Source organism: Marmota marmota, unplaced genomic scaffold, assembly GCF_001458135.2.
Source record: "Marmota marmota marmota unplaced genomic scaffold, marMar, whole genome shotgun sequence".
Taxonomy (NCBI): Eukaryota; Metazoa; Chordata; class Mammalia; order Rodentia; family Sciuridae; genus Marmota; species Marmota marmota.
The window spans coordinates 17,778,203-17,800,250 of NW_026000142.1; the positions used below are offsets into that span (position 1 = coordinate 17,778,203).

The 22,048-nt window shown below is 33.6% G+C and overlaps 1 protein-coding gene across 1 annotated transcript; it reads right to left on the reverse strand.

Moving 5' to 3' along the window:
- Positions 1-2,025: 2,025 nt before the first annotated feature.
- Positions 2,026-15,726, reverse strand: Ndufa5 (NADH:ubiquinone oxidoreductase subunit A5). The gene is made up of 5 exons (XM_015488287.2): positions 15,614-15,726; positions 15,244-15,288; positions 10,355-10,471; positions 4,998-5,063; positions 2,026-2,688 (listed from the first exon to the last, which is right to left on the reverse strand). The coding sequence occupies exons 1-5, from the start codon at positions 15,632-15,634 to the stop codon at positions 2,587-2,589; spliced, it is 351 nt and encodes a 116-aa protein (XP_015343773.1). The 5' UTR covers positions 15,635-15,726; the 3' UTR covers positions 2,026-2,586.
- Positions 15,727-22,048: the final 6,322 nt, after the last annotated feature.

A 22,048-nucleotide genomic window follows, 5' to 3' on the forward strand; every position in this document is an offset into this window, starting at 1 on the left:
TTTCTTCTGAAGCAGTCAGAGTAAGGTGATTAACCTGAATGAAATCTATCAGGAGCCTACTGCAAACCAAAATAAACCATTCTGAAAATTATTCAAATTAGTCTAGAAACCACTCAGCAACACTGAAGATCTGTGAATAGAAGAATCAATTGCAAAATGGTCAGAATACTTAATATGGAAGTTTATAGGAAGCAAATGGTAAAAGATTTGAAGGAATAAGAACAATCAGGTGTAAAGTTGTGCACGCAGTTGTAATGCCAGTAAATGCAAAAGAGTGATGGACCAAATCGCACTGCCTTTTTGATATCAGTCCTTTTAACATTTTGTGCAAATCCAAAGATCATTGCACAAAGAGAAATCCAGTTTACTACTTCTGTTCATATTATTCTTTACAATTACTTTGACAGAAAAATTCAAGGGAGCAAGATCTAGGTTTGTTGGATTCAGCTGATATGGTATAGGCAGAAATGACAGCATCCCAAGCATATTAGTAAAGAACAACATAATATAAAGTTAGGAGCATGAATTCTAGAACCAGACTGTCTAGGTTCAAAATTTAACTCCATGTCTATATGACCTTGAATATATTATTAAATCATTTCTTTGTCTCAGTTCCTCCAGCACCCCACATTACACAGAATAGGGCAGCACTATTCATGATGGATTCCATTTCCTTATGAGAACAGAGATAGTTCACAGTATCTTCCTCTTACCAAGTTGTGATGTAGATTTAATGAATGAAAGTACTTAGCACAGTACCTGACATTCATATTTGTCTCAGAAATCATTAACTATTAGGTTTATATACTAGCTATTATTCTACAAGTACGTTATTCTAAAACTGGCAATTCTATTGCAAACACGAATAAAGTCTCCTTTAAATAACAAAGCTACAGAAGCACTGCTGGTGAAATATAAAAGATACTCAAAAATCATGGGAGAAATGGGACTGAAAGTAAAGACACAGCAAAACAATTTTTTTAATGTCCCCAAAGTATCCTAAAAAATTTGGTTAGAAAATTAGCTTGAAAGCATCCATGCACACATGCTTTAGGGTTACATATTTTGACCTTAGCAAATATACTACATATTTAAGTAAATGTTGAACTGAAAAAGGAAGTTAAATAATCTGAGGGACTAACAACCTTCCTCACCTTAGCCACTGAACTCACAATGGTGCTAGAACCACAGGAATGAGAACCCTGGGCTTGACTCTCCCTTAATACTTCTGCTTGCCCTCCACAAGAAGCTCCCTTGTAATCTGATGGCTAAGAAGTAACCCAACTTACCTACTTAATATTAATTTAGTATTAGGTTATAGCTTTATAAGGGAGAAATATATTTTTTCTTTTTCCTAAAGAAAAAATACAATTTTTTTTCCTCATTTTGAATAATTCAGTTTAGCCGGAAGAGAGAGCACACACATAAATGCCCACACACAGAGAGGGAAGTATTTATGATTTATCTATGAAGAAAAAAAATAAATTTAACTGGGTATTTGGAAATAATGGGGAGCGAGGAAGAAAAAGCGAAGACAGATGCAAAGTAATTTGATTTTTGTCAAACTTGAGCTTGCCAACTTCTTTCCTTGAACAGCATTTGTCTTCTGTTTGATACCTACCTGGCATGCATACTACAAACAGTGAAAACTACTTAGTGATTCCACTTTGAAATTATACCCGTATGACTAAGATATTTTGAATATACTCATGTGTGCCAGGTAAACTTCAGGAACTCCTACTACCATTTTTAAAAGAAATTCTACATCCATCCTGGTGTAGTTGGGTTGATCAATAAAACTAAAGGCTAAGGGCCAGATAACTTCCTTAAATGAAACAAAAGGAAAAGCTTATCCAACAACCTATGTAAAAATAAGAAACTTTTCAAGTACCAAAAATCAATTCTTCAATTGTACAATGAGTTCTAATCAGATGGTTTTCAAGGCTAATAAAGTAACAACAAAATGTGACAAAATGAAGATAAAATGGAAATAATGAAAATAGAGTAAATAATCCAAACGCAGCCTAAAATAAAATGACATTTATAATGGATTTGATAGTCATTACAGAATCATATATTTAAGTTTTCCTTTATACATAAGATCACAGCCAAGGAGGTCAACAATTTAAAATTTTATCACGAACTATTTTTGCCATTATTCTCACAACTAAACATTTTCATGCTTACTACTTCATCTCAAATGGTGACCAGTAAATTTGTTTAGACAGTAATAATAAAGTGCTTTTTCTTTTTATCAGGATAATGAAATGAAATTAAGTAACATACTAAAGATACTGAAACTTTTGATTTTGACCTCTGAAATAAAGATCTATAGGAATTTTTCTAATTAACTTTCAAATCTTCCCTCAAACTTCCTGTTTAAAGAAATTCCATCTTTTAAATAATCTGCACAAATACTCTGCTTATCAAAAACTGATTCATACGACCCTATTACCATAAACACTAGTCTCTTCAATGTGTCCTGTGTCAGTTTTCTTGATTATGTCAATACATGGAAACATTTTAAAAATAACAGAACACTTAATTAAATCAGTTTCCCATCAGCCCACAGAATACATGTAATGATTATATTGGCCATTTCCACTGGTTGGCAGGAGGTTCTTCTATTAATGGCTCCCATGGTTTCCACTGCAGCATTTTTCTTGCCAGACTTAGTTCATTTTCAGCCTGTCATAAAAATTTTTAAAAAACATAATTTGATTGACTGTTCAACAGGTACTTAAAATAGTAACTAAAATGTAACTATAAGAGCTACTACTTTCATATTAATATCTCATGATTTATTTCACCATAAAATGCACGACACTTATTCTATTTAGTGGTTCTACTACGTAACTAATGGTCAGGTAGTACATACAGCATAGATACAATGAACAACAGGATGACTCATATCCCTGGCATTACAGAATGGGATAGTGTGAGATTTCATTAAGCTACTCGGAACATCATGCAATTTTAAACTTATGAATTATTTCTACACGCTAGATTTTGAAAACTTAATATTAAAAAATATACAAAATATCTCTTTTACAATGGTTACACTTAAATAATATTTTCAACATATCAGGTTAAAGAAACATTAAATTAATTTATATTTTAATATTGCCATAAAATGTGAAGAAGTGCAAAGATGACTCAAAAATACTGAAAATTCCTTAAGACTACTGAAAATTCCTTAAGACTATAACTGTATGATCAAATAACGTATCAACTAAACTCAATCTGATGAAAGTGAAACAGAACATAGAAGCAGGAAGAGGACAATAGTCAAGAGGTTTGCAGAGTTCCCTTAGCACTTTATCTACTATCACAATCAACCTGACAAGTGAATAAAAGGGCCAAGAAAACAGGCCTTGAAATAACTAAAAGATGTGCAGACAATATGGCAAAAGTTTAGGTTAATGTCTTTTATTATTAAAAAAAAAAAAAACTCAAATCTTAATATTTAAAAAAATTAAGATCAAATAGCATGGTAAAAATATTAATGAATATAATTTATAATAAATGAAAGATAAGAACGTATTCCAAAAATTTAACCTTACTAGTAAATGGGGGGAAATGGACTATTTAAAACAAAAAGTCAAATAAAAATGAGGCATCATTTTCTCTAATTAAATTAAACTTGCATTCTTATCAGCATAGATGTATTAAAGCCAGTATTTTGAAATACTGTTGTGGCACTAGAGATTATTCCTATCAGAAAATAATTTGGTATTATGGTCCAAAAATTTAACTAATTATTATGTAAGAGATTTTCACTAGTAATTTTACCTAAAGGTACTGATCCTAATAACAAAAAATAGAAAAAGCTGTTTGTACAACCATCATAGTCACAGTGTTATTCATAATAGGAAAAGATTTTCCTCTATTTTTAAAAAATTTCTGTAATGATACTAAAATACTTTTATAAAAAACAAATTCTACCAAAAAAGTTGTTAAGCACAATTATCTTCTAGGCAGTCAGCCATATTTCACTGAAGAAAAGGTCATACTGCCATATATTCAGCTCTCTAAATTATTAAAAGATACAAGAAGAAATTGTTCTAATGAAAAGAAGTTACTTGTGACAACTAATTTTAGAATGTAGCTTGGGCCAATTTAAGTCCATTTTAACATAATCCATTTAAATTTAAGCCATAGTATTATCATGACTTCTTTAAGCCATTTTTAAGACGATACGTTAAATTCACTATGCTCTAATGCAAAAAATATTATATTTTTACCAACAAAAATATTATAGATGATTTTTAAAAATATCAAATGCTCAGAGCAGTATTTTTCTAGTGTTTTCTTCTCTTGCCCATTTCTGTTACCCATCTATGAATAAGGGGAAAGAATGCAAATTCTAGTTAAACAAAATTAAACTGAGTATTTTTTTTCTTGTATAAGTAATGGCCACAATGAGGATAGGATAAAATATTTCCAAATAGAATAATTTAAAATTTAAATATTCTAGATGTAATGCTGTTAATGATAATTTTTCATAATCATGCTTGTATTTTATTATTCAGTATCATTATTTGTCAGGATTAGTATGCAGATAACAATGTATAATCAAACTTTCAATATACTGTGCAATTAAAAGCTGCTTTTAACTTGGTCAAATACTCCAATAACCAAAAAACAAGTATATTTTGATTTTATGATTCCAGACATTTTTTTTTCTCCATGTTAAAAGTATACCAAGCTCTTTAAATATAAAACTGTATTCACACTGTTACTAACCTTTCAGTTAACTAAACTGAAAGAATATCAAACTCCAATCTTCCAAATGAAGCCTCAAAAATTCAAGTTAGAAATAATAATAAAAGACTTAAGTGACATTCACATGTCAGAAGTAGCACATTTTCTAAATATAGTCTTATATTTGATAAATATATAAAGCAAAGAAATTTAGCTTTCTTTTATCAGTTTTGTGTGTCTATATAAAATGAACATTTGAAATCAAACATTTAAATGTTCAACTTTTTCTTTACCTGAAGAATCACCTCTTCTATTTGGCCATGCTGAAGTTGCTCTTCTAATTTTTTAACATCTGATTCCTGTCATTTCAGGGAAAAAAAAAATATTAGCTACTGAAACACAATATCTGAATGTTTTAAGACCCTATATTTTAAAACCCATATATAAAAAGCACTTACAACAAACATAATTTTCCTATCAACATGCCCTCACTAAACTTTTACCAAATAATTGGTAAAAATCATTTACTCTCTCCGCTGCTACATTGTTTTTTTGTCTTAATGTTAAAAAGTATTATTTGTTGATATGCTTATTAAAGGTAAGGCATATGATGCCTAATTCATTCTTTCTAAAATAGATTTTAAAATATCACTTTGCTTTTCTTAATGTTTTCTGTATTTCATCTGAGAATATTAACATTGAAAATAAGCCAGGCACAGTGGCCCATGCCTGTAATCAAGTGACTCAGGAGGCTGAAGCAAGAGGATCTCAATCAAGCTCAAAGCCAGCCCCAGCAAATTAGAGAGGCCCTAAGCAACTTAGTGAGACCCTATCTCAAAATTAAAATTGGCTGGAGATGTCAATGGTTAAGTGCCCCTGGCTTTAATCCCAGGTACTAAAAAATAAATAAACAAATATTTAAAAATGCTGGGGCTAGGGTTGTGGCTCAGTGGTAGAGCAATTGATCCTTAGCACCACATAAAAATAAATAAATTAAATAAAGGTATTAAAAAAAAAATGCTATTGTATGACCCCAGAAATTCCTCTGCTGGGTATATATAAAACAAATAACATATTCCAGAACACAGCAGTACAATTTGTAGCTCCCAAACTAGAAATAAATCAAATCTATGATAAAAAAGATCAAAAAATTATGATATTTGAATATAATAGAATACTATTTGCTGATGAAAATGAAAAAACAAACTATACACAAAAATAGATGATTCTCTCACACATAATATTACATGGAAAGAAATCAGACACAAAAGAGTACATAATAATTATTCCATTTATACAAAGTTCAAAAAAAGGTAAATGAATCATCTATCATGTTAAAGATAAGAATAATAGTTACTGTTAGCAGGATAGTAACTTTAAAGAAACAAGGGGTTTAGAGTTCTAGAAATATCCTTTAGTCTGGTATTCACTTGAGTATGATCACTTCATGAAAATTCACTATAATTTCTGTATATTTTTATATACATTATACTTTAATAAAATGATTTTTAAAAAGAACTGCTGGGCTGGGGATGTGGCTCAGTGGTAGAATGCTTGCCTGGCATGGGTGAAGCCCTGGGTCTGATCCTCAGTACTGGAAAGAAAAAATTCTAATAAATATAGTATCTAGAACATTTAATGTCAATTATTTATTTTCTAGTATACTAAACTTTTTGAGAGTCAGTCAGGAACCATGCCATATACCACATATGTAAGAAAGCCTTCATCATTATCAGGTGGTTTTATGTTCTATAATAGTATTTTTAAAAAGAGAAAAACAAGGATTCTATTTATTTATTTATTTATTTTAATTATAGGAATTCATATGTTCCTGCTTCAGAGAATCTGAATGGCCTAGAATTCTGCATGGATTATTCCTTCACCCTCTCCAAATCTTTGCTCAAATATCACCTTCTTAATAAGGACTACTGATAACTCACATTGCAGTAGGCTGAATAATGCCCCACAAAATGTTTAAGTATTTATTAATCCCTAGAGCTTGTGAATATTATCTTATGATCTTCTGTGGCAAAGGCTTTGTGGGTTTCATTAAAACCTTAAGATGGGGGGACTTTCCTGGACTGTCCTGATAAAAAAAAAAAAGTAAAGGGAAATTACACTGAGACAGAAAGAAAGAGATGGTAATCTACTATGTTGTCAGAAATCAGAGTGATGCAGCCACAGCCAAGCAATCTAAACTCACCAGAAGCTGGCAGAGACAAGGAACAAAGTCTACCCCAGAGACACAAGAGAGAACATAGCCCTAACAATTTGATGTGGGCTCCTGATACCAATTTCAGATTATTAAGCCTGTAGAAATAAAACAGTAAATTTCTATTATCTTAGAGCCATAAAATCTGTGTTAATTTGTTACACAGCAGCCACAAGATACTAATACAGTTTACAGATAAGATCTCCCATCCCTAACATGGCACAAATCATTATTCCTTGCTTTATTTTCTTCACTATATTTTCTACCTTCTAGTATACTCTATACTTCATTTATTTACATTTTTACTATTTTATTTTGGGGCTTCCCATCATTAATGTGTAATTTCTAAGGGCAAGGATTTTTATCTGTTGTTTTTACTGTCATCTAGGAACTAGTGTCCATGCCTAGAACTATTCATGGCATAAACAGTCATTCAATAAATATTTCTTGGTTAAATAGATAATAACTTTAAAAATAGTTGAAAAGGGAGGAAAAAGAAATAACATGAGCATGTTTCAGAAAGACAATTTAATACCAAGTTAACTCAGTAATGAGGCCAAAACTCAAAAGCAAAACAAGAAAACAGATCACAGTTATAAAAGAACCAGAAGGGGGTAAAAGGCAAAGAAGCCAAGGAATGTTCAACAAAATTTTCTACTCGGGAAAGACCTGTTATAAACTGTTTTGAAAAACAGTTTATAAATTTGTTTCACTGATGGTAAATCAATAATGTGATTTTTATTTACCAATGCATTAAGCTTAATAAGATATATATTGAGTACTCACTCTGTCCTTGAGACCAGATTAAGCTTTTTACATACATTACCTATTTCATCCTAACAACAAGTGTTTAAGGTAGGTTATTATACCCAAGTTATAGATGAAGAAGTTGAGACAGAAAAAATAAAAAGTAGACCATGTTACTCAGCAAATCAGAGCTGATGAAAATCTTGGACAAGATACAAACCAATGTTTTTCACCAATATGCTATTACTATCTTTCCCAAGTAATAATATAAAAAAAATTTTCATTTCCATCTTAGGCTTGGAAAACAGAGATTTGATCATCATAACAATATTCATGGATGACTATGTGAATGGTTAAAAAATGTGATAATTCTACCAAAAACTGGTAAAATTTTCTGTAAAATCAAAGATATAACTATTATGAAATGCTTGGGATTATCAAAATCTATTTGTATTTACTCATTTGAATAAACAAATACTTCTAAGGGCTCATGTGTCAGGTACTATGCTAGATCTTAGGGTATAAAGATTAATTCAATATCATTCACAAGTAGCTTATGACTAGTAGATGAGACAGGCATAAATATAATGTGATAGGTACAATAAGAGATGTAAGGAAGTTGTCAAACTCAGGGAGGTAAGAAAAAGTGTCACAAAGGAAGTGAATACTTGAAAACTGAGTTTCAAGAACTATCTTAATCTATTTGTGCTGGTACAACAAAACACCTGAGACCATATAGATTATAAACTAAATTTTCTCACAGTTCTGGAAAGCGGAAAGTCCAAGATTAAGACATTGGTAAGTTTAGGTGTCCAGTGAGGGCTACAGCCTCAGAAAGGGAAGAAACACTATGTTCTTAAGTGGTGGATGCAAAGGGCAAGAGAAAGCCTAAATTGTACAAAGTCTCTTTATTTATAAAAGCCTTAATCTCATTCATAAGGGAGAAGTACTCACGGACCAATCACTGTTTAATAGTACCATGCTGGCCATTAAATTTCAACACCAAAATTTTAGAGAGGAATATTCAAACCATAGCAAACTTCCAGCTAGACAAGGTTAGGGGCCTTCCAGGAAGAGAGAAAATACAAATAATATAAAAATAAAATTGCATGGAATTCACAAAATTGCCAGCAGCTTGATGTTGCTGAAGTATAGGGTGTAAGAGGAAATGACAGAATAGGATTGAGAAGAAAACTAAGAGCCAGATCTCAGAGGACTGTATATACCATGCTAAAAACTTTATTCTGTTAAGATCCTGATTCCCAAACATGGGTCTGTGTAAAAATTATGCAGATAAAGGTTAGCTTCACATAACCACCTCAGCATAAATCCTTAAACTCAGTCTCTGAGAAACACTGAACAGTAAAATACTAATATTTTAAGCAGGAAGTTAACGTAAGATTTACATATTGAAAAACAACACTACTATTATCTTGAGGTTATTAAATATGATAATAAAATGGGAGAGTCTAAAAAAGGGAACATACAGAATAAACAAAGGAGAACAAGATTATTGAGAAGAAAGACAGAAAAAAGAAATCAAAGATGGAATTGAGTAGGTTCACCTCATGAAAAGAAAAAGGGAAATTTCTTATTCCATGATAGGGAAAAAAATTTCCTCACTCAAGGAAAACATGAAAACAAAATGAAAAAAAAAAAAAAAATGAACTTCCGTATTAGAGACTTCAATCTATAAAATTACTTCCACAATTGCCAAGGTAAGAACAAAAATTCCAAATTAAGTTGCATTATCCTGCTGTATATCAAAGGAAAAGACAGGAGTTCTTTTCAAATATAAAGATTGGTGATCTAATAAGAATAATAAATATAAATTAAGATCACTTTTGAATGTATATAAAATACTTCCGGAATTTATGACCACTACTTTTGATAATAACATAAAGCTCATGAAATAATTGATGAAATTATTTGTATGAAAATTTAACAAGGCAATACTACAGTTTGGTATGAAAAAAAAAAAAAAAACAGCAGTAGTTTACTGTGTTCTTGTCTAGTGCCTTTGATTTTTTTTTAATTTTTTTTTTCAGAAAGAGAGAGAGAGAGAGAGATTTAATATTTATTTAGTTAGTTAGTTAGTTTTCAGCGTACACAACATCTTTGTTTGTAAGTGGTGCTGAGGATCGAACCCAGGCTGCACGCATGCCAGGCAAGCGTGCTACCGCTTAAGCCACATCCCCAGCCCCGTGCCTTTGATATTTAAGTTGTAAAATGCTTGTATTAGTTTGCTTGGCTGCCATAACAAAATACATAGACTAGATGGCTTAAAGAACAGAAATTTATTCTCTTAGAGTTCTGGAGACCAGAAGCCCAATATCAAAGTGACAACAAAGTTCCTGCCCAGTATCTACCGATTAAATGCAAAATATCAATAAAGAATTAAACTATACAGAGAAGAAAAGTAAAAGGTACAGCTACAATGTTACTTCAGAGAAGGACTTGATCTGATTCTTGCATTCTAGTAATTAACAGTGTTTTGCATTTAGAAAGCACTTATTAAACAAGAGTTTGCTAAATGAAAAGGAGAAAAGATGGAAAAAAAGCACTGAAGGAAGGAGAATACAAATAAGAGAGCAATTGTACAGGAAGTGCAAAAGAAGCAAATGAATTTTTTGGTTAAATGTAACATAGGCTACATAAATCCAAAAGAACAAAAATGAGTTAGCTACTTACCGCTTTAACCATTCCCAGTTTCTCATTTGTAATCTGCTCTGTATATTTTCTATACGCTGCATTTTTAGGGATTTGCTCAAGAACATCAAGAATCTTTGTGTACAATATTCTGAGCCTCTGAAAAGACAAGCCATACAAATTTCTATAGGTTAAAATATCACCAAAGATTAGAAAGAACATTTAAACAAGAATTTCACAGAAAAATTTAAAAGGATTCACATCTTATGTTTTTTTTAAAAGAAAATTTAATTTTTCTTCACTGTAATTTTTTCTGTCTGTACCCTATCTCTACCCTTTACAACTCTGGAAAACTGAATATAAATGTGGAAACTCTTTCTATGTCTTGTATGCGCAATAAAAGTTGTACATGAGTCCAGGTATAATAATGAGCAGAAATAAAACTAACTTAAAGCTGATGACCTTTCTTGGAAATCAAATCATTTAGCAGATCAATATTTCTCTAACTGAGGTCCTAGGCACTATAAATTTTTTTTCTGTTTTTCTTAGTTGAACTTGTATAGAAATTACACACACACACACACACACACACATATGCATTAGATCTTTAGTATAATAAAATTTAACTGAATAATTATAATATTCAGTGTTTCTTTGTGATTACAATTGTGTTAGCACCAAGTGAATTCAATTTTCACCAAAAGTTCAACAGAAAAAGAATAGAAGGGATTCACTACCCAGCATATACTGAAGCACACTGAGTACAGTCAGCCAATAATGGTAAGTTGTTGTCTTGGCAGATCCTAACCCACAGCAGTTCATGTAATAAATATAATTATAAATGTACTGTGTACTTAAGAATTCTGTACTTTTCTTTGTATTTAATTGAAATTAAACTCTTTTTGTTTTTTGTGTGTGCTACTAGGGACTGAAACCAGGTCTTCGTGGATGCTGGGCAAGCCCTTTACCACTGAGCCACTGAGCTATATCCCTGTCCTTGAAATTTATTTCAGTTTAATTGTATGAAATCCAGAGAAACTAATATCTAGTTTCATTCAAATATAAATTCAATAGATATATGTATATATACAAATAAACTCTGAAGGTCTCTAAGATTAGTTTTACTTATTAAAAAAGGTCTACATATTTAGCCATTATTTACATATTTCAAATGATGTTTCATAATAGAGAATATTTTACTACAGAGGTTGACTATTCCTTATCTTTGGGACCAGATGTGGTTTGACTATCAGGACATTTTGCCTTCTGGAATATTTTAATATACATAATGAAGTATCTTACAGATGGAACCCAAGTTAAGACACAAAATTCATTTATATTTCATATATACCTTAAACACATAGCCTGAAAGTAATTTTATACAATATTTCAAGTGCGAATTTTTCATCTGTGGCATCACATCAGCACACAAAAAGTTTCATATTTGAGCATTCTAGACTTTAGATTTTCAGATTAAGGATGCTCTTGTCAGATAACATATAGTCACAATTGTGCGGGGTTTTTTTAGCCTCATTTCTTCTTAATTTTTAGCAAAGAAGAAGATAATAGAAAGTCCTGGCCAATAGACTTAGGTTCCAATTAATTATTCCCTGTCTATGTCTACAAACCATTAATTTAAGCTTTCAGTTTCAACTTACAAATATTTCTAATTCTTATCCTCTCCAATTTACATGTACGTAGGCACATATTAGTTTTCAAGATAGCATTTTAATAAAATTATAATCTGATTTAAATATTTGGTTTTTAGAATATCTTAATTTTTCCTGATAGAAATATATCTATTCCTAGAAAAATACACATTAGCACCATGAATGATTAATATAGAAAAAAAGAATACTATAGGACCCTTATGAGTGAAAGATACCACTAATCATTATTCCAAAACATAGGTGTAAAACAGAATAGTCCATTCAAACAAGAAACACAGTCACTTTAAGTGTATCTCAATGACTGCAGGTATATAAATACTTCTCCTAAAGAATATTATTTTTTCAATAAGAATGTATTCCACTATACTGCCATGTATGATATTATACTGTGTGCTATTTGGATATAAAGATAGATTGGTCATGGATCCCATTTCCAGTATGTTTAAGATATTATAAGGTAGTCAACGCCATAAAATTTAAAAAGATGTTCATGGTAGGGGTGGGAAGAATGTAGAACAGAAAGACCAGCAATAAGCAATGGTTAAGTGTGTGCTAACTAGAACCTGACTGCCTGGCTTCACTGCCTGCCAGTGCTTAGTTGCAAAGGACAAGTTATTTCCATTTGAGTGCCTTCATTCCTCATCTGTAAAAGGTGGACTATAATATCTGCCTCATTGGGTATTATATCACTTAAAATAATAGGAGGCACAAATAAATGTTAGCATTATTATTCCACAAGGAAAGAAGGAATCACTTCAGCAGAGACCAGAAAAGGTAACTTCTGAGATAAACCTAAAGGAATGGTAGGACTTGGAAAAATGAAGACTTTGGCAAAAGCAATTTTCACATCAAATACATAGGACTGAATGGCAGAAAACACAGGGAACAAAAAGGAAACAGGATAGTTTTATTTTTCTGAACTGTGCTATCCAATACCATAGCTGCACACCAACTATGGTTATTGAGCACCTGAAATGGGGCTAATCCAAACTACGATGTGTTCTCTAAATAAAAATACAATGTGTTTTATAATTCCGTATAAAAAAACTATAAAATATTTTCATATTGATTATATATTGAAATGGTTATGTCAGATCTGTCAGCTAGAAGTCTTTTTTTCTATATTAAGAAAGTGATTTTTAGAAAATTTAAAATTACATTAAAACAGCTTATATGTTTTGTGGCTCATATTTTCATTGCACAGCACTTGGACAGAATACAGGACATATGAGGAAATTCTGAGGAGATAAGACAGAAGGATAAGACAAATTGTAAGTAATTTTGCATTCTAAGTTAAAGCATTTGGGCTTCATTGTGTGGGTAATTAAAAGATTTAGAAAAATCATATGATTAGATCTAGGTTTCAGGAGGCAGCAAGTTAAAAAGAATGAAGGAGAAATGTGGAAAAAAGTCAATAATGAAGTTGTTGCAATTCTCTAAATGAGAACAAGGGCCTACATTGTGGTAGTAATAGTAGGTATAAGAAAGTCACGCTGAAAAGCTGTTAGAAAAAAAAAATCAACAGAATTCATCACTGAAATAAATAGGAAGGTATAGGGAAGAGAAGTATCACTACGATATCCAAATTCACAGCTTGGGAGTAGAAAGTTTCTGATACCATTAAGAGAAATACAGTCTGATGAAGAAGAAGCATACTTAGAAGGGGAAAACTATAAGCTCAGTTCTACACAATACTAAGTATAAAGTCATCATGAACTCATAATTTATAAGTGCAAGGCATTCATCCAATAAACATTATTTACTGACCATATAATATACAGTGAACAATAAAAAAAAAAAATCCCTGCCTTCATGAAACCTATCTCTAGTAGAAAAATCAGTAAAATGCTGTCTGTGAGTGATCTAGAGTCATTACAAGGACCCTAACTTTTATTCAGTGTGAAATGAAAAGCTACTGAAGGGTTTTAAGTAAAGAAATGGCAGGACCTCACATTTCTTGGCTGAAAAAGAATAGTGGCAAACAGGGAGAGGCAAACAGGAAGTTAATGAAATTGTTCCCAGCAGCAACGATGGTCGCAGAAAAGATAATGGCAGAGGAGGTGGTGAGATGTGATCAAAATCTAGGTATATTTTGAAGGTAGAAGTGGCAAATGTAGGGTGTGAAATAAAGAAAGGAATCAAAGATCATTTCAAGGTTTTTGACTTGAGTTCAAAAAAATGGAACTGCCATTCACTGACAAGAGCAAGCCTGAGGAAAGAACAGGTTTTAGGAAGATCAGGAACTTCATTTTGGACATGTTAAGTTTGGGTTACCTGTCTGACATACAGTGGAGATGTTCATTAAGCAATAAAATACGCGACTCTCATAAAGGGAGAGGTCAATAGTTGATACGGAAATTTAAGAATGTATGGTAGTATTTAGAACCATTAAAACTGGGTCCACTCACCAAGAGAGATCAAATCTAAACAAAGATCCAAACACTTAAATCTTGAAGAACTACAAAAATTTTTAAAAATGGGATGATGAAGAACAATCAGAAAAGGAGAAGGCAAAAGACAAGGGGGGGAGGAGGAAGCAGATTTAGGAAGTGACACCCACTAAACAAAGTGTTTGATGCAGAGTATCAAATTTGTCAAAATGTTACTGTTGGATCAATTAAATTGAGAAACATGGGCTAATCACGGGGTTTGGGACCACGGGCATCTTTCATGACTTTGAAAACAACAGTTCTGGCCAACCCTGACTGAAGTACATTCAAGGGGGAATAAGAAATTAGAGGCTGTAAATACTTTTTTTTGAGTTATTCATAAAGGGAAGGACAGTGATTATTGAAGGTAGGGAGGGATTAAATGAAGCTTAGTTTGTTTTGTTTTGTTTTATGAAAGCATTTCAGAATATTAAGGGAAAAGGAGGTAACTGCTAGTGTGCTACCATAAGCAAAGTCAAGAGTGCAGAATCTATGGCACCTAAGCAGAACTGGTGTGGTGGGGAAAAGGATGAAAAATGGAGATACAGATCTGGGAGGAAGCTGACAGAAGTGTGTATACAACTGCAGCAACGAGAATACCAAGGAAAAAGTTAACAAGAAAAGTGGCTTAATAAAGAGGGCATGGCCCAAAAAAGAAAGAAAAAAGAAAGTGACAGTGGATCAAGAGGTAGTTACTGCCCTTCTCAAGAGCTCTCGGCGTTGTGATTGAGGGCTTGAAATATCCACATCCCCTATCTTTGCCACCAACAAGGTCGCAGGGTTCCAGGCTTTCTCAGGGACCCAGGAATGAAGAAAGGAAAGAGGCACCTACCTCGTGTGGACTCTCACACACAGCCAATCCCACGAGGCCAGTGGTCTGTTCAAAAACAAAACACGATTCGAGTTTACTACGGTTTCCGCGCATGCTCTTCCTTTACTAAGCAAACCCGCACTCCCTTGGCTAATCTGGTCTAAAGTCAGGTAACAGTCTCTCAATTCCGCTCATTCGGAACTTATTTTCTGCTTCTACGAGCAGAGTCACTAACCTGGGCACCCCCTGAAAGAAGGGCAGAACAAATCCCCAAAAAGCACCGCCGCGCGCGCACCAGTTATAGTCACCACCCCCGTGGGAAGAAAGGCTATCGGGCTGACTCTTTGTCCACGATCTAAATTCCTCCAACAGTGACCTCCATTCGTCTCACCTTCTTCAGCACACCCGCCATGACAGCGCCGAACAACCGACCCCGCGCAGCCCTCTGGGAACCTCGCGCAGACCTGCTCAATCGACCATCGAGGCTTTCGCTCCGTCACCATGGAAACAGCTTGATTCCTCTCCCTCAAGTTCTACGGAAGGAGCAAAGGCTCTATCCCGCCAGTCCAAGGCAGAGCAGGGGAGCTGACGCATGCGCAATGAATACAGACAGGCTTGGAATAGTTGGGCACAAATACCATAGTTTGCGATTCGATTGTGGACCCCTGCTGCTAGTACCTTTGACTGCTTGCCCAAAGGCTGAGCAAGACACTACAGACTAAAAATACTTGTCCGTCTTAGTCGCTGTAGGAACTTGCACTTTGTTTAACCTTAGGTGAATTCCCTAATCTCCCTTCCTCAGTTTATTAACATGATGGTAGTAGGGCTTGAGCATTATCTAAAGTGGTCTCCTCTGCAAAGGTTAATTCATAGTACAGGGATGTCTTATGAACCAAAGCAGTACGCAGCGTGAGGCCTTCTTTTCTCTGCCATTTCATTGCCGAAGTACATCATCCCATTTCCCAGTGAAAGTAAGACCAGACCACACCGCTTTTCCCCACTTAACTCCACAAACATGTATTGAACACTCACTCCGTGCTCTTGGGACCTAATTTGTAAGATAGGATCTCTTATTATGGAATTCACAGAACAATGATGAACGCATGTGTCAGTAGATAGTATTTAGTAAGTGTATCAACCTATTTCCAATAGCTAACAGTGTTTAGTAAGTGTTCTTCTGAAAGAGGTTTGTGCTAAGTGCAGTGGTAACAGGGAAGAGGAAATAACTATTCAACAATCGTGGGCGATTGGAATTAAGGATTTTTTTTTTTAACAAGTCAGAGAGCATAATAAATTGAAAGCACATGTATATACACACAAACATATATGTACACATTCATTGTTGTGTATTTATATATGATATATGTGTATGTAGAAGTGTTTATGTATATTTGTGAATATGTGTGTGTGTTTGTGTGTGTCTATACATTTATTTCTAGATGATTAGTAAGGTAAACTGATTAAAATGAAAAATGAGCTTCTATGCCATTCCACAGAATTTGAATTTTATGCTGTAAGAAATGGAAACAATCAGAAGATTTTAAGTATCTGAATGACGTCATCATATTTGTGATTTGGATACACAAATTTGTTAACAGTTGAAGAAGATGAATTGGAAAAGGTGGGACAAGACTAGAGGCATGAAACTAACAAAGGGAGAGAAAACTAAAAAAAAAAAGCAAGCAGAATAAGAGAAATAATAAAGATCAGAAAAAAATTAACAGAATATCAATAGAGAAAAATTAGTGAAACTAGAAGTTGTTTTTACCTAAGCGGAAAACAGAGACAAAACTCAAATTATTAACATAAAAGAAGAAACATAACTAACAACCCTACAGAGATAACAGGAGTAAGTAGGAAAACAACAAACAACTGTATGCTAACAAATTAGATAACATAGATAAGAAGAAATTCCTAGAAAGACACAAACCACCTAAACTGACCTAGGAAAAAAATTAAAACTCTGAATATATCTACAATAAGTAAAGAAACTGAATAAGAACGAAAAAATACTATTCACAAAGTCAAACCTAGGATCAGATGGCTCCACTAGTAAATTCCACCAAACATTTAAAGAATACTCCTTCAGAAACTATTTCAAAATATACAAGAGGAGGGAACACTTTGCAATTCATTCCATAAGGCAAGGATTACTTTGAACTCAAGAAGGTAAATAAATTACAAGAAAAGAAAATTTCAGAGAAATATTCCTTATGAATAGATATGTAACATGTAACAAGCATTCCGTTGAATCATTGACTATATCTCTTGTGGCTATGAGACTTACTTTTTCCCCCCAACCTTCTTCTCCCTGATCTTCTTGTCACTGATCTTCATTTCCCTAACCTTCTCCTCCCTGATCTTCTTTTCCCTGATCTCTCCTCTCAAATCTCATTTTCTCTGAATCACCTCTATAAAAGCCACCTTGTTCTGCCGATGGGCAGAATCACAGCCTTTGGGACAGGAATCCCCTGTGTTTTGCCTTTGCTAGCAAAGCAATAAAACGTTTTCCCTTTTCTCAAAACCATGTCCTCTTTGTTGGATTGGCATCAGGGACAAGGACTGAGCTTTCGGCAATAGACGTAGAAATTCTCAAAAAACACTTGCAAACTAAATTCAGCAACATATAAAAAATATATATACCATAACAAAGTGGGATTTATTGCAAGAATATGAGGTTGATTTAGTATCCCAAAATTGATTAATGTAATGTCCCATTTAATAAAATAAAGGACAAAAATATATATGATTTTGATAGAAAAAAATTTTTGATTGCTGAAATCTAGTGCCCATTCATGATTAAAAAAATAGGAATAGAAAAGAAATTCTTTAACCTGATAAAAGGCATTTCAGAAAACCACACAACTAAAAAAAGTAGAAACGCCATAGCCAACGTCATACTTAAAAAATAAAAACTGAATTATCATACTTAAAAAAGAAACACTATTTTTTTTCCCTTATAAGATCAGTGATAAGACAAAGCCATCTGCTCTCACCAATTCTAGTTAATATTTTATTGGAATATTTAGCCTGGGTAATTAGGCAAGAAGAAAGAATAGGGGGGAAAAAAAGAGCCATCCAAAACAGAAGTCTCTTTACAGTTCTGTGACCTTATATACAGAAATATTAAGGAACACACACACAAGGAAACATTGCAAGATTTAAGAGCCATTAATAATGAGATGGTTATTATGGGACCTGCTCAATTGGGGATTCCTCAATTGTCTGCTTTGCCAAAAACCTGGTATGTTTTAGTTATAGATATTAAAGATTGTTTTTTTCAATTCCAATTCATCCTGAGGATAGTCCACGTTTTGCATTTACTATCCCTGCACTGAATCATGAAGGTCCTGATCAGAGATATGAATGGAAAGTACTCCCTCAAGGGATGGCTAACAGCCCAACTATGTGTCAAATTTATGTTAACAAAGTAATCCAGCCACTTAGAAATCAAAATCCTAAACTACAAATAGTTCACTATATGGATGATGTATTATTAGCACACAAAGATAAAAACACATTGCTAGAATGTTATGCCACACTGACAAACTTATTTAAAAATTATAATCTAGATATAGCAATAGATAAAGTACAATTAAATTTTCCAATTAATTATTTAGGAGTTCTATTATCCTCAACCATGGTCCGTCCACCAAAAATTCAAATACAAATAGTTCAACTCAAATCAATTAACGACTTTCAAAAGTTATTAGGAGACATAAATTGGATAAGGCCTTATCTAGGTATACCAACAGGAGAGTTGGGACCTTTATTTGATATCCTAAAAGGTCCATCAGATCCAAATTCACCCCGAATGTTAACGCCTGAAGCAAGAAAGGCATTAAAAATTATTGAAACATATATGGAAAATATGCATTTGGATAGAATTGATATAAGTTTGCCTTTATTATTTATTGTACTACCAACAAAAAATATTCCTACAGGAGTATTTTGGCAAGAAGGTCCATTATTATGGATACATTTATCTTATTCTCCTAACACTATTCTTACTAGGTATCCTGAGGCTGTAGGACAATTAATACTCAAAGGAATAAAAGCAGCAAAGGGAGTGTTTGGAATTTCTCCCAATAAAATTATTAATCCATTTACTATGGATCAAATTGATGAGTTAGCTAATGAGTTAAATACTTGGGCAATAATCATGTGCAAATCTAATGTTTCATTTGATAACCACTTACCATCTATCTAATCCTTTGTTGTCTTTTTGGTCATCACATCCTGTAATTTTTCTAAAAATGACAAGAAAAACACCTATCATGAATGCTCCAAATATATTCACTGATGGGTCAAATAATGGTACAGCAGCAGTAGTTACCCCTGATCAAACTTTTACATTTTTAGTACCCAAACAATCAGCTCAAAAGGTAGAGCTTAATGCAGTATTACAAGCTTTTGTGATGTTCAAAGATTCTGTATTTAATTTATTTTCCGATAGTCAGTATATAGTTAATGCTATAGTATCCCTTGAAGATGCTGGCAGGATTTCCCCTTCCTCTACTGTTTTCTCTTTGTTTTCCACTATACAAAGTCTAATCTGGGACAGAAAAGATCCATTCTTTATAGGACATATCAGGGCACATACAGGATTGCCTGGAGCCTTTAGTTTGGGCAATGATTTAGCAGATAAAACTAATCATGACATACATATTTTCTCTACACTAGAAGAAGCTACAAATTTTCATAAAAAGTTTCATGTCAATGCTAATACTTTACAAAAGCGTTTTAAAATAACTAAGGAACAAGCTAGACAAATAATAAAACAATGTCAAAATTGTGCGACCTTTTTACCACAAGTTAATCTTGGAGTCAATCATAGAGGACTGATACCTAACCATATTTGGCAGATGGACATCACACATTTGCCAGAATTTGGAAAATTAAAATATTTGCATGTTACAGTTGATACTTCTTCCGGATTTTTGATGGGTTCCCTTCATACCAGAGAAAAAATTAAAGATATTATAGCTCATTGCTTACAAAATTTTGCCACTGTAGGTGTTCCAAAACAGTTAAAAGCAGATAATGGTCCTGGCTATACCTCTACCTCTTTTAAACAATTTTGCTTATCATTTGGCATTACTCATATAACAGGAATCCCATACAATCCACAGGGACAAGGCATAGTTGAAAGAGCTCATCAAACTATTAAAATGTACTTATTAAAGCAAAAAGAGGGAATTGGGAAGGGGTATATATCCCCCAAAGATAAACTTAAAATAACCCTTTTTACTCTAAACTTTTTAAATTTGGATTCATCAGAGCTTGGTGTTGATAACGCTAAGGTCGCGGGTTCATTCCCCGTGAGGGCCACCAAATGCCACAGTCTGGCTGGGCACAATTCATGAGCCACTTGTCAAGCAGAAACGAACTTTATTTTTAGAACACACGCAGCACCACAGGAGCTCTTCAGGAATTCCCTCAGAGCCCAACTGTCACCACCTGCTTCTGGTGAGCCTCTCAACCCCCACTCCTCCAGCTCTTGAGGCTGATTGGCTGGTTCGCGTGGGCGGAGCCAAAAGAGTCCCCCAATGAGCAGCTCCATGGTCTGAAAGGGCCGGGAAACAGCCCAATGAGCATCACCGGAGAAGAGCCAATCAGCTGGAAGTTTGCTGGGGCCGTTTCAGCTGTGGCTCTCAACAATAGATCACTCTTTTTTAGGAGATCACATGAGGATTGGGAGGAAGCATCCTTATTTTTGTAACTAGACAATACAGATACAGCCCCTGGGACTGAGATGAATGGAAGTTTATGAGGTTATAGCCTTTATTCCCCATCCCTCCAGATTCTAAGAATTTTTGTCATTGTGAAAGGTGTTCTAGAATACAGAACCATGTGATTATATAAGATGCATATGTTTTATTTGTTGTAACTTTGGGTTCAGGCTTTTGCTGCATCATATTTGCTAAAGACACCTGGTTAAACAGACCTGGCTGATCTTAGCTGAGGTACTACTTAGATGACCACTTCTAGGTAATGGGACAATGTGTGGGTTTTATCAGTCAATCCCTTAGCAAAGGGACAGTCACTTGATAGTGGTATTCTATGGCTAGTGACAGTAGAAGTAAGTACAAAGAGGCATCATTCTTGGCATCTTTCATATTGAGTGGGGATTTGGAATGTCTTAATGTGCATAGCATGGGGATCAAATGCATGACTTTCTCAGATGAGAGAGGTAAATTGTATTTCCCTGATTGGTAGATGTTCCAAATGCCTCAGAAATGAGATGGATGTTGGGAAGTTCTTAAGTAAATAATGTTAATGGGCCAGGCGATTTAGAGTCAAAATATATTTTATATAATTTGCTCCTACGCAACAAGAGAATTCTTTCTGCAAAAGTAAGTGACTTGAAGAATGAGGATCTCCTACACCACTTCTCAGAGATGCAGAGCTTCTGTGAGGGAAGGCATCTTAACAAAATTAGGCAGTTAAAATATCTCCCTGAAAACTAGGGCTCTGCACATAGCCAATCACAGAGGGAGAAACCAGGACAAATGACTCAAAGGAAGAAAGCACCCCAGTTATGAAGGCCTGAGGGCTCCGTATTTCTGGATACCTACATACCGAGGACAAGTACTGCCTTTGCTTGTTTCCTCTTGAATTTCATAATCAGGAAGCAAAGAAGAAAATCCGAGTCAGAGAGCATACTTTCCTCTCCCATGCTGAGAAATAAAAAAAATATATATATATGTTTAAGTTAAATATTAACATAGACTAACATTCAAATTCCAAGAATTTGTATATTATCCATCTCTTGTCCCTTTATATCAGGTATGTTCAAAATTATTTGGACTTTTTCCTGTCTTAT

Bases quoted from the DNA above. Each gene is read 5' to 3' on its own strand.
- Ndufa5 (XM_015488287.2), bottom strand. From the start codon at position 15,634: ATGGCGGGTGTGCTGAAGAAG. The intron at 10,472-15,243 runs GTAGGTGCCTCT...TTGTCTTTTCAG, and splicing joins TGTGTGAGAGTCCACACGAG to AGGCTCAGAATATTGTACAC. The intron at 5,064-10,354 runs GTAAGTAGCTAA...CTGAAATGACAG, and splicing joins AACTGGGAATGGTTAAAGCG to GAATCAGATGTTAAAAAATT.